This window comes from Puntigrus tetrazona, chromosome 17, assembly GCF_018831695.1.
Source record: "Puntigrus tetrazona isolate hp1 chromosome 17, ASM1883169v1, whole genome shotgun sequence".
NCBI lineage: Eukaryota > Metazoa > Chordata > Actinopteri > Cypriniformes > Cyprinidae > Puntigrus > Puntigrus tetrazona.
In genome coordinates, this window is record NC_056715.1 from 17,636,803 (window position 1) to 17,651,057 (window position 14,255).

The following is a 14,255-nucleotide window of genomic DNA, read 5'->3' on the forward strand; positions in this document are numbered from 1 at the left end:
ACCGCAGCACTGGATCAGCTCTAAATACAGACTCTGGTGTAAAGAAAAGATCACTTTCATTCACAACAGCATCCAAGCAGAGGAAGCTAGAAGGAACTCATCCTGTCTGATCTCTGAATGCGGTGTAAATTACTTTGAATGTATTTAACTGGTCTGTAATCCCTAATGAAATTTCATGCTAAATCTACTACAAATACATTTTTATATATTTACTTAACATAATGCCCTGTACTTTTAGTATACTAAACCGAACTAAATTTGTATTTAATGCACTTTGATTGTTCTGAAGTAGAGTTCAATATATACCCAGCATCTTTTATCGGGTTAAAGTGGAACTATTGCAAGCACACTTCAGGTATAATATTGCATTTGAAGATCGATTTTATCCAGAGATCATACAACCCTCGACATTAAAACAATTAATATTAAGAAATTTGCATTGTGCAGACGTAATGGGCCAAATAAAGATGAATTATAATCAGTAAGCCTCGAGTTATCCGTCACTAAATAGGTTTGAACAATGTTTAGCATCAAATGAATGTATTTTAAATAAATCTTTTCTGTACTAGGAATCTTACCTGAACTGACCTCCATCATTCACCACAAAGACACAGAGCATTGTCCTTTTGTTATTTACAACGTTTCACATTATTAATATTTGTTATATATTGACAAGCGATATGTTTGTGAGAGGAAATGACCAGAAGCCTAAAACGCTTTCAGAGTACGTCTTTGTTACTTTTTTTTTTTTTTTTTTTTTTACATAAAAAAGAAAGTGACACAGGTGTTTGTTAAATGAACAATATTATTGTACAGTACAGCGTGGCCAAAGTGATATAATATACACAATGAGTATCTGGAGGAGAAACACAAAAAACCGGCGTCATTTTGAACATTGAGGGAGCAGTTCTGACCCCGACATGCTGCGGTCCACAGAAAAGAAAGAAACAACGGCCTTCACAGATATGCATCTTTTCCCTCCTAAACACTGAACGGAGAGGCACTGATCAACATTCACGCCACTCGCTCCTTCGTGGGGTTTCGGGTAGGCTAGATGATGAATGCGACCAAGTGTCCCGTTGTCAAAAAAGTAGAAAAAAAGCACCTGGATCAGTGCACCAGACAGGACGTGGGGAGAGAGAAGTGTGCTTTGGTGGTTAGTGTGGTGTGTGAGAAGTTAACCTAGTTCTCTAGCTTTATCAGACGTTGTGGGCGTGAGAGGAAGAGGCTAAAGAAAGGGCAGTATTTACAGGATGAACGATGAGGTAGCTACGTGAATGTTGCATATATGTTCATTAGCGTGTGTCTAACGGATGCGACTGAGTCGGGTTCTGAAGCATTAGCTCGAAGCGTTTGCATTCACACGGGCATGGTTTGGTCAGAACTGATCCCTAATGTGAGTCCACACAGTTGCGCTGCATGTAAAATGAATCCCTGTATTATCTTCTCTCTGGCTATCTCGTCCGCTCGGGGAGAGATTGTGGTGGGTTCAAGTTTTCTGGGAAGTGTCTGGCAATTGTGAAGCCAATGAGAGACATCAGCGATGATTGAGAGAGAGATCGGACCTGGGGTTGGTTTCCCATATGACAGATCTCGCTGGTTAATACCCTAGAGCAATATAACTAACTAGTCACTGTTTCCACCTGTTGTAGACCTGTCATTAATGAACTGATCTCTGGTTTGACAATGGACCTTTTATTGCTAATTTCATTCATTTCAATTGACCATACTTGGGCGTTTTGCTCTACAATGTAAATCACACACACCTAAAATGAACTTACTTACAGTGTGTGCAGTAACACCGGGGAACTAAACGTCCAAGTATCGTGAACTAAAAACACAACGAAAGAAAACCTCATTCTGAAGCCTTTGACGTCCCAGCTGCAGCACTCGATTGATTTAAAAGAATGTGCTGCAGGTTTTTTGCTTCATGTGCAAATTGAGCACGATCCGTTCCAAAGTCGCACTTTCGACCACACGGGACGTTTGGTTTCAACGAACAGCGGCTATGTTTCCATCCACCTATACTGGTGCGCATTTTGGGATACCGCTTTAAAAAAACACAAATGCCAAGAGGGGCATGAATTGTAAAAATGGACATAAAAAGCATATGCGCTCAACACTCACAATAGAAACACTTTGGCCGAATAAATGCGCATAAAAAAAGACGCGACTTTGCGAAGGGACAGCATAACTGCTCAGATCTCATTGCCCAGAATCCGAAACGCTAATTTAGTCATTCTAAAATTATTAATGCCTTGTAGTCTCATCAAAGTGCTTCCTTATAATCAACTCCCTGATCTGCGTTCCTAAACAACGGCCTCGAAAATAAGATAACATGAGCGCACCTTGTTCACAAAAAAACGATTACGTGCATTGCCTTTTCCTATCACGGCGAATGAAAAACTTCTTGATGATATTTAGCACAAGTTAATCAAGAACAGCGACGATAGCGCTCCCTGGATGCTTTATTCACAAATGTGCGATATCCCAATTTTGGATGGAAACACAGCAACCGAATCGCTAACTATGTCGGCAACGAGACTGGCCGGTTTTGGGAAACGCACCCCAAGATTCAGTCAAACCCTCAGGTCCTTCATGATATATTATACGTTTGACGTCAAGCAAATGACTTCGGTTCTTTTCACCGCTAATGCCTCTCGGGTGCGGGATATTGCTAACAGATAACTCGGGACTAAGAGCCGTACGGCGGTCTGCTGTCAAGTGGATCTAAGGGTAATAAGCTGTTTATAGGGCCGGCGAGTTTGAAGGCCATTTTCGAAGCGATGCTATTGTGTCAACATGAGGTCAAACACCCCTCCTGCTCACTCTGCTGTCGACTTCCAAGACCTAAAAATAAAGCTGGTGATAAAGACCCGCACCTGCCGCCCACCTTCATTCAGATACATGGCTATAAAAGTCCTGGCAGGGTCCGAGCAGAAACACCTCGTTTCCTCCGCCGGTGGCTTAACAAGCCCGAAATAGGCCGCTTGACATACGGGCGTCTGATTGTTTGAACACGGAGCATCCTGGACGTCTGCCACGCATCGTAAATCCTCCATCCCTCCACCCGCCGACTACACTTAGGCCCAAACACCGACGACGACAACAATAACAAGTAGTTTAAAAAAGCAGTACAGTGCAACACAAGAGGTGGGCGCTCCTCGTCGGCTCGATTTATTGCTGAGTTACTAGAGTAAGATGACTGAGGTCCCGGAGGAGCGTGGCACAAACGCCGTCCTCCCGGGAGTCAAGAAGAGGTATTTTCAAGGACGTCAGCAAGAGTTCACATTTAGGGAAGAACCGGCAGCAGCTTCCACGTCCAGCCTCGGCCGAATCCCGCCATGAATATTTACAAGTCCTCGAGGTGTCCTGGCGTCGTCCGAGGGCCGGGCCGAGGTCGTTGGCGACAAACACGGAGGGATAGCGGAACCAAAGAAATGACTACTCACTCTGAAATGACTTACAGTTTCTTCCATCATATATAAGCACAGATCAAGAACGAAAAGCATTACTGTACAAGTACATAGTATTTGTTATAGATTTTTAAATTATTTTTCCATTTATATTTATGCTTTAAACCAAGTTATCTTTTTTTTTCAGGTCTTTAAAAACGTCCCGACGAGAGACGAGCGTCCCGCAGCCCACGCGGCTGACCTCCGCAGTCTCTGGCCCCGATGATGTCACGCGGCGAGCGGCCAATCAGACCTTGGCCTCCAGCATTTCCAGGAAGAGTTTGTGCATGGGCACCTTGCCCTGCATCTTGATGCTGTAGAAGTGCTGGATGGCTTTGGTGGCCGTCTGCCGGAGCAGGGGCAGCGTCATGAGCAGCTTCCCGGCCCGCCGAGGGTCTTCTGCGTGCTGACAGCCCTCGTAGTCCTGCAGCGCTTCGTGCAGGGCGTCCTGGAGCTTCTGCACCGACTCCACGTCCTCGATGTGCATGGAGTCTGTCATCAGAACAACACACACCAGCTGAGTGCAGTGCGCACACAATAAAACTGACCAGAAACAAAACATAATTCTTTCTGCTTCGAAAGCACTTGTTTACGTTCATCGTGTCGCCTGTCATTTCTTTCATTTCAGTTTTCCAAAACCTTCAAAAATTTCACACAGAATGCTAAATGTCAAAGTCAAGCACTGCATTCAAAATACGACAAAATATGGACCTCTGTGCTCTTTTTGTAATAATATATTTTTTACTGTATTTTTGATCAAACAAATGCAGCCTTGGTGAGCAGAAGACACTTTTAAAAAATAGTGACATAAGAAGTATTTATCGGACAGTGTTTTGTATAATAAACATGATCCATAGTACTACTTAGATAATCCACATGTCCTGTTATGTATCATGTAAATAATTAATAATGCTCATAACACAGTAAAAAAAAGAAAAGGGAAAAAAAACTGATTATCTTATTATTTTAGCCTTGTTTTCCAGTTTAATCAAGATAAATAAAGTGCGTCTTGTTAACTGAAAAAAAAAAAAAAATATATATATATATATATATATATATATATATATATATATTTAAAAATAAATAAATAAAATATATATATATATATATATATATATATATATATATTTTTTTTTTTTTAAATATATAATTTCATGCTTAAAACAAACAAAAGAGAGTCATAAAAAACACTGATTCAAAAAGAGAACAAGATCCTTTTTCTCACTTTACTGGCAGATATTTTTCTTGTTTTAATCCTAAACGCATTTAAATTTATTTCAATTAATAAGACTCAATACTGTATGTTGTTACTGTGCTTCTAAAGCGAATGTATCTTAATTGTAAGAATAAGTAAATTTAGATATTAGTACTGGAAAAAAAGATTGAGGAAGAACTGTGTTTTGCGGCATGAAGCTGAGAGAGACTGAAAACCCGTGTGTGTGTGTGTGTGTGTGTGTGTGTGTGTGTGAGGTGGAGGTTAAAAAAACACGTCTGAAGAAACAATTTCCTTGCAATCCATCAGAAAGAGGCTGTCGATACGATTGATAAACTGCTAATTACAAAATCAATGGCTATGAATTTTCACGGCTGTCAGACAGCGGCGGTCCCGTGAGAGCCATCGGACACAGCGTCTCTCTCTCCCCCGTCATCCGCCAGCGCCGAAGCCCACCATCAGCATTTTCATTTCTCAGCCAGACAAAGAGAGACAGCGGACGTGACGGCAGAATAAAAGCAGGCGGAGCGGGGCGCATTGATCAGGTGAAGACGGGGCCTGCCTTCTGAAGAGCCAGCTGTCGATACGGCCTGTGTCGTCTCCTCCGAACGCTCGCTGATACTCATTCCACTACACTTTACACATTTTATTGACAGCCCCGGTGTTCCTAATGAAATGCTAAATTTATCTGTGGCCGCGGCTGTTACGGAGATCTAGAGAAACGGGGAGCGGAAGCCGTTCAATTAAAAGCTCAGCGGTGTGTCACGCTCCTCTGTTTCCACTGGACTGGACTGATAAACACAGCCTGCGCTGATCTTACTTAGTATGAATATATATATATATATATCTATCTTTAATCAAGATGCTTTTACTGGATAAACAAAATAACCTATTTTGTCTTTTCTTCCTGGGCCGAAAAAGAAGAATGCTTAAAACAAGTCAAATTATTTGCCAGTTTGGTGAGTAAAAATAATAGTGCTGTCAAACTATTAATTGTGACGCATTACATTTAAAATAAAGGTTTTTATTTGCATAATATATGCGAGTGTAGTGTGTATATTTATTACGCATACATAAATACACACACACACACACACACACACACAGTATATGTTTTGAAAACATATAAATGCTTTTACTAGTACATGCATATATTAATATAATTTATAGTATTTATTTAATATATAAACAGAATATTAAATATATATATATACTGTAAAGTATATATGTGTGTGTATTTTATAATATAATATATTCACATATTATATACAGACACACATAATAAAGATACAAAGTATCTATATTATATCTATATATATATATATATATATATATATATATATATATATATATATATATATATATATATATTTTTTTTATTTTATTTTATTTTTTTTTTCTCGATGCAATAATTGTTTAACAGCATTCAAAAATTATTTGTTTCTTATTCCATTAAAAAAAATCTGTTAATCTCAGTTGGTTACGTCTCTTCTGCTCATCAACACTTATACCATGAAAATATTATTATAACTGTAAAATAGATGTTTTTTATATGATGTTAAACTGTAATAATAAAGGTATTACTGACTTCTAACAAACACGAATCGTTCTGAAGCTGCTGATACCTGAGTTGGCGAGTGCGATGGCCTTCAGCGTGACGAACTCCTCCTTCTCCACCTTGAGTTTCTTGTACTTGCGCACCAGCTGTAGGATGGACACGTAGAGGTCCAGCAGGCCGGTGAGCCGCGAGTGCTCCTCGTCCATCACGTAGTCCTCGGCGTACACCAGCTCGTCCTCGTAGGGCAGCGAGCGGAACACGATGCTCAGGATCAGGATCTCCATCCACGCGCTCTGCAGCAGACTCATCTGATCTCCCAGAGACAGGCTGGAGAAACCTGAGCACCAGAACACACTCGGTGTGAACGACGACAGCACACACACACACGCACGCACACACACACACACACACACACACACACACACACACACACACACACACACACACACACACACACACACACACACACACACACACACACACACACACACACACGCACGCACATACTCTCACACACGCACACACACACACGCACGCACACACACACGCACACACACATACACACGCACGCACACACACACACACACACACACACACACACACACACACACACACACACACACACACACACATACACACACACACACACACACACACACACACACACACACACACGCACACACACACACACACACACACACACACACACACACACACACACACACACACACACACACACACACACACACACACACACACACACACACACACACACACACACACACACACACACACACACACACACACACACACACACACACACACACACACACACACACACACACACACACACACACACACACACACACACACACACACACACACACACACACACACACACGCACACGGGGCAGCCGGGACTCAATTTAATTTTCCTGCAAATTAAAAGTCAGAATCATCATATTTTTTGTCATGTTAGTTGCCCATTAAAACCGCACTACATATATTAAAACCATGCTCCATAATTGATTTATTGCTACAGCTATTTAATGGCAGGTTTGTTGTGACAGCGTACTCCATAAAGTGAGACAATGCCTTATTTCTGTTTAAAAGAACTGAAACTAAGACTGAAATAAAACTAAATACAACTACATAGACATCATTTTAAAAAGTGCTGATATATAATAATAATACAACTGATTCAAAATATTAATAAAAACTATAATAGCATTTCAGAGGTACTACAATAACACTGCTCCTGTGTTCCTCCATAAAGGAAGATATTGTACAAGCAAACCTTTTATATGTTTTAAATACATTATTTTGTAACACAGTACACAGCGGTGCCGCGTTTAACACAGAAACATATTAAAACAGAGCATTATGTTTCTTCATGTGTTTTCCTGACAGCTGTCAATAACATCTCCTCGAGCCGTTTGCACATCCCACGATCGCTGCCGTGATTAAAATGATTGCTTTACAAGTGGACTAAAGCGGCGCTATCTGGCCCGCTCGCCATTAAAGAGCTGATAGATTACAGTATCGATCCCCTCGCCCCCCAACTTTCATATGAATGCAGGGCCGAGCGGGCGATGTCTATCTGCCGCCGGCCGCCGCTCTGGAGTGTTTGTGGGCCGAGAGACAGGAAGAGCCGGAGGAGAACAAGAAAGAGGCAGAAAAGAGAAGCTGAGTGTTTAATTTCCTTTATCAGGCGGGCGAACAGCGGCCGGGCGTGCCGGAGGATCCATTAATTAACAGATTGCGATCAGGACCGCGGGGCCCCTGACAATGTGAAGAGGGATCAATAAGGGCCTCGCAATGGAGGTGCGGGATGAACGGGAGCCGCCGGAGATCAGGTCAGCGCAGACAGACTCAGGACTGGGTTCACATTCAAAGTGACCTGATTCACTGCATGAATGTCACATGTCCATCACGGCCGCCTCGTACCAGAGAGAGAACATTAAACACACCTTCAGTGTCCTGAGCTCGCCGCAGTTACACAAGATATCAAAGAAGAATGAATTACTCTATCAGTTTTTACTACCAAAAAATTGTTTGTGTAATTTGCTAGGGATTTCTGGGTGAAATATGTTTCCTTTTTAATGCAGATATCACGCAACAGATTGTGACGAGTTGCATTTGAACTTGATGATGAATACTTTATAAGAAATGCTACATTGATTGAAAAAAGCTAAGGTAAGAATATTTAACTATATTAGAAGAATTGTTTATCCTGATTTATTAATGTCAAGTCAAGTGATTTTTTTTCTAAAGTAGCTTCACAGGAAAGTAACTGTTCATGTTATAAAACTCCTCAAGTGAGAAACGGCTCTAGAGAAGACAGCAGGGTCACGTTCATTCATTGTTAATTCAGTGATGGCATTTTTCAGTTACTCTTATCAGATAGTTCAATGCAGTTAAATGAATACTTAATATTTATATGTGTGTGTGTGTTATATGTTTGTTTGTCTGACACACAGCAGTTTATGAAGCTGACTTCTCTTCTGCTTTATAAAAATCAGCTCTTCCAGGTTGTTTCTCAGGTCCATCTACTCATGTTAAAATGTTCCTGAATTCTGGGTTTTCACTTGGTGCAGAAACAGCTGCCGTTGTGATCTATCTTAAGCACTAGTAAAAAATGTAATCAGTTTTTAGCTTGTTTTTATGCAGCCCAATAAAATTCATTGCTGGAAACATCTTCTATAACAAAGACAAGCTCGGCCGTCTCCCCGTGATATATTTCACGCTCTCTAAATCAAAGCCAGCAATTCTGAAAATAGACAAAAGCCGAAACCTTCGCAAAAAGGCTTTTTATGACTCTGGCAGCCTTTTATAAACAAAATAACCATAAAAAATGACAAGTTTTAATCTGTCTGTATTAACAAGCTTATATTTGAAAATGTATCCCTGTGGGTTTATGGCTTCGCTCTCCTCCTTCTCCTCGTCCTGATGGTTTGTTGGTGAAGTTTGTGTGGGTTTAGCTGTCAATCAACATCCTCTCTCCAATGAAACTCTACAGGACACCGAAAATAACAATACATCATCCCTAAGGCATCTGCATTGTGCCCAACTATTTGTGATGGATAAGGAGGACGGCTGTGAATGTGAGGTGATTAGAGCACCTTATTCTCACGGGAGAACATTTACAAGTCATATGATCAAGTCGTGACCCGCCGGCCATTAAAAAGGCACTTCACGCACCCACAAACGTGTAGACAAGATACCAATATGCTTTTGAAATCAGAGTACATAAACTTGAATTACACATAAAGATCCGCATGCGTGGACAGTTTCTACATTATTAATGTGTCACACAGCATTAACTAATATATATCACCGTACTTCTACAGTTGATTAATCAACTATAAATCAGTGTGAATGAAACATGAACAAACCCCTCAGCAAAAACACTCAGAATATAGAATACGTCTGGTGTAAGTGTGTCTGAAGTGAAGAGAAACAGCCTCCAAAATGCACTGAAATCAGAGCTGTCGAAAACTTGTAAAATGATATGTGTGTGTGTGTGTACAGTGCATATTTCTTATTCATATATAAATACATATACACACACACACACACACAACACACACACACACACACACACACACACACACACACACACACACACACACACACACACACACACACACACACACACACACACACACACACACACACACACACACACACACATATATATTTAAATTATATTAATTAACTATCCTGCAAAAATGTTTTCAAGCCAAGATTTTTTGTCTTTTTTCCAGCCTAAATATCTTTGTTCTGAAAACAAGAAAATTATTTTTGCTTGTCTTGAAATTCTTGGTTTCAATTTTTTTTTAGATATTTTGGCTGGAAAGAAGACAAAAAAAGCCTTTTCTAGAAAAGCATTTTTTTGCATTGTATGTGCATATAAAAATACGCATGTCAATATTTTCAGAACGTGTGTGTGTCTGTGTCCTTATATATACATAATAAATACACACACTACACACACATGTACACTATGTAAACAGAAACCTCTATTTTGGATGTGATTACTTGCCATCAATCATTTGACAGCACTAACAGAAATACAAACGTATATGTATTGAGGTGGGCTTAATAAATGAACTAAATCTTAATGAACCTGTAAACCTGTTTGTGTGTGAAGGTCAGTACAAAAAAGTCTGTGGACGGTCTCCATTGTGATGAATACAAATGTGTGTGTTTGTCCGATTCCTCTACATTTGGCATGACATCATCAGCTGGGTCCCAATCAATACATGTCTGCTCATAAATTACGCCGCTCCATAAATAATTTGAGCGCTGCATTGAGCTCATGCGTCTGTCTCACCTCATCTCACCGACCGTGACCAAGAGCGCAGGCAAATAAAAGCTGAGCCATGGACGGCTCCTCACAGTCAGTGTTTGTGTCCTTCCTCATCTCTGTCCTATCAGTCTTATCAGGTTAAACACGTCCTAAATATATATCGAATCACATCTCCATTTTCAAGTTATTAGAAGTTACAGCAAACTTGAAGTTAAAATAGATTTCCTGATTCAGAATCTCATTGTAAGGTCCTCTTTCCCCAAGCCCTCTGTTTGTGGCGTCTCGGTTCTCTTTTGGTTGGAGGGGTAGGGTGAGATAAGAGAGTCTCTCTTTATAATGAGTGAATTCAAAATCAGCGATTGATTTCTCCCGTTGCTGGAAAACTAAGCAGTATTTTAGTAGCAAAACTGATACTAATACAGAACGGTAAGGCTCTAAAGTATTGTAGAAGACATATGATGACGTGTGACGTTATAGTAGTGGTGTCCCAGTTCTTAAGGGAATATTTCAAATAGAATTGGGATTCGTTCTAAATGATTCTTCAGTGAATAAATGATCTTCCTGCAAAACTAACTGAACTTGCCACACATCTGAATGACGTTCTTCACCACGCTTTTGCTTTTTAACCCACCTGCAATACAATATTTTGTATATATAATGTGAATATAATGTGATTATAATTAAATATAATTCCACTTAGAAAAATGTGCCTCTGGTAACTTTCTGCAAAATGAAATGTTAGATTTTTAACACGTCTCATCATACATTATGCGGTGAGGATCATACATTAATAGACTTTTTTTTTTAAAGTTGTTTTGATTGCAACAAACTCACACAGAAACGTGCACCTTGTTGCTAGGAGACGCGTGACAAATGAAAACAAATGTGTTTTAAAATCGTCTGAAAATATCAAACATGTTTGGTAACCTTCGACTGGAAGGAATCAAAGTTTTTAAAAAGAACGTGCTTTAGAATGAAAATGATTCTCGTTGAAACTGGTGTTTCAGAAACGATCTCCACACTACACGACCTAAAACACGTCACATGACCGCTCGTTCATGTACGACTGTAGATATGTACAGAAGATTTAGCGGCGAAGCACAAATCCATGGGCCATGGATACTTTGTAGAAAAAACACACAAACAAAATGCCTTCACGAAAAGGAGAAAGAGAGAGAAACAGCGAAGGGAGGATCCTAAAGGGAGTTCAGCATTGCAAACACAAATCCAAAGCTCCAGCAAGCCAGAAGATTAATAATCATATACAATATTGAGCTGTCACGCTTTAATTCTTCCTATTAAGTATATCTGCCATATACCACTTGTCTTTAGTTATAGTCTTGTCTTACGTTTATCATATTTTATTAAACCATATTAATAGGCTTGTAATAGTGGAAAAGTTAATATAAATGTTCTAAATGAGCAGTTTATTAAGAAATATAATACAGATTTGTGCAGAATACTATTGAATGACTCTACAATAACAGAGTGAGCTGTCTTCTCTTCTAATTGTACAGGAGTCAAGATTTTAAACAGTAAGAACTAAACGTTTTTAGAGGTCTCTTCTGCTCACCAAGCCATTCATTTGATCCAAAGCACAGCAAAACAGTGAACGTACATTACTGTTTAATTCTATTTAATATTCTATTTTAATATATTTTAGTAGTAATATTTTTCTATTATTATTATTTTTGCATTCTATTATTCTGGTTTGTATCATTATTTTGTTTAAAACAGTAATTATTCTTCTTTTTCAGGTTTCTTTGATAAATAGAAAGCTCAGAAGAACAGCATTCATTTAAAATAAAAATCTTTAGTCACATTATAAATGTATTTATCACCAAATTAGCATTCAAATGTATAATTGATGCTTTTTTCAGTGCAACTTTTGTTTGTGATGTGATACTGTACTAGGTGCAAAACACGTCTTTATAAATGGAATCAGAATTTATGTGAAAAGGAATAAAATATGTTGATATTTTACTGTTCCACAAAAATGAACGTTGTCCATGACTTGTGGGTGCCGTTTCATGTTGACTTTAAATGAAGATCCATCTGTACTTCGTCCTATCAGAACCCATTTGGTCAGTGAAGCATGCACGATATGAAGCTTTGTTCTGTTAAATACAGTAATACCCTTGTCTTAATCTGCCTCCCCTGACCTCCTGACCGGCCCGCACCACTGCATACTCGTCCCCAGAGACACCGCCGGGCCTGACATGAGCCGCTCAGCCTGATGACAGGCCAGAAATGAGGTTTAATCAGTCACGTAATTACACATCATTTATTTCCACTGCTAAACAGATTCTGTGGTTAATGAGTAGCCGTGTAGTATTGACAGACCTGACCCTGCAAAATGGCTTCCTCAAGGGATTGACTAGTGGTGTCTTCTGTGTGTCTTTAGCTATGGATAATAACCTATAACGGTCAAATTAACATGAATAAAAAAAAGTGAAAGTGAAAGTCACATTCTGGAAGACTATGAGACTATAAAACGCAAACTACCTTTTCCGTTCCTCCACGGACATCTGAAATATCAGCACCTCAGGACAATAGTAGTTTAAAGGTGTTTAGTAGGCCAAGCTTTCAAAGCAAGCAGATCTTTGTTGGTGAACGCAATGGGTGTGAGGAAGTTTTTAAACAAAGTTCCTAATTGATTCCTACTGGATTGACTGGATTTTGCTCGCAACTTTATGTAGGTTGTGTATGTCTAAAGGCGGGACGGTCGTGTTGAATCGGCGTCTGGGATGTCGGGGAAAGTGAGAACTCTGATTGGATGAATCAGTGCCGGAGAATTAAAGAGAAAGCGATGAAAACGAGTAATTAATGAAGGCGGCACAAACAGAAGACTCTTGTAATGCTACGTGACCTTACCTATAAATGCATTCCAATAAATGAATATTATCATAACGTGAGCAGTTAAATGAAGAAACTTATCAACGTTATTGATATTCAAAAGGGTAAGCTGCTTTGTTTTTGCTTCATATATCTGGGTTTATCTTTGAATTATTGAATTATGAATATTTACTATCGATGCTGCTGATATAGGCACACGTTCACTTTGGCCAGCTGTTTTAAACTCCAGACCAAAGTGTAAGTCGGCCTGATTTCGTTTGGAATGACATCACAGTTTTCACCAGCAACCGCTCTTGAAAATCCTCTCTGCTCAAACACTGCTGGCTGCTGATGACATGTGGCCGATTAGTTGACTACTTCCCTGGGCAACTAGTCAACTAAGTATCCGGTGGTCGAGCACAGACTCAGATGCCCCTCGCTCACCTCTCCCATCTCATGCATGGGTGGCGACGGGGTCGGATCCGGGCTTTGATTGCCCCATCCATCATGATCGCTGGTGCTGAAGCCCGTCAATGGTTAAATTGAATATACTAAGGCCTGTCGGTCGGTGTCTATATTTAATAAAGGCCGCTGATGAGGTGCTGATTTATCGGCCGGCAGTATTCACACTCCATTACAAGGAGATTACACAGCTCGAGCTGGATCAGCCCCGGCAACACAATAAGGAGATTTCACCGTTTAATGACAACGGGAAAACAGCAAACCCAAGCCAGCGAAGCAGAGATGAAAGGATACAAGCACAATCACTGTATGCAGGACATGAGGGATGACAAGATGCCTGTTAAACTTGTGGTTTAACTGCATATGCTTCTGTCAAACCGTTCATCATCAACAGCAGGCCAATAAAGGTGTCCGTGAACT

General features: G+C 39.9%; 1 protein-coding gene across 7 annotated transcripts in view; it reads right to left on the bottom strand.

Moving 5' to 3' along the window:
* Positions 1-787: 787 nt before the first annotated feature.
* The window catches only part of esrrb (estrogen-related receptor beta), a 53,226-nt gene continuing 39,758 nt past the window's right edge, over positions 788-14,255 (bottom strand). For all 7 annotated transcript variants that reach the window (XM_043263338.1, XM_043263334.1, XM_043263333.1 and 4 more), the window contains 2 exons: positions 6,294-6,563; positions 788-3,947 (listed from right to left, as the gene is read on the bottom strand). In XM_043263338.1, coding sequence (XP_043119273.1) covers positions 3,703-3,947; positions 6,294-6,563 — 515 coding nt within the window. In that variant the 3' untranslated portion in view covers positions 788-3,702. The remainder of the gene's footprint in view (positions 3,948-6,293; positions 6,564-14,255) is intronic.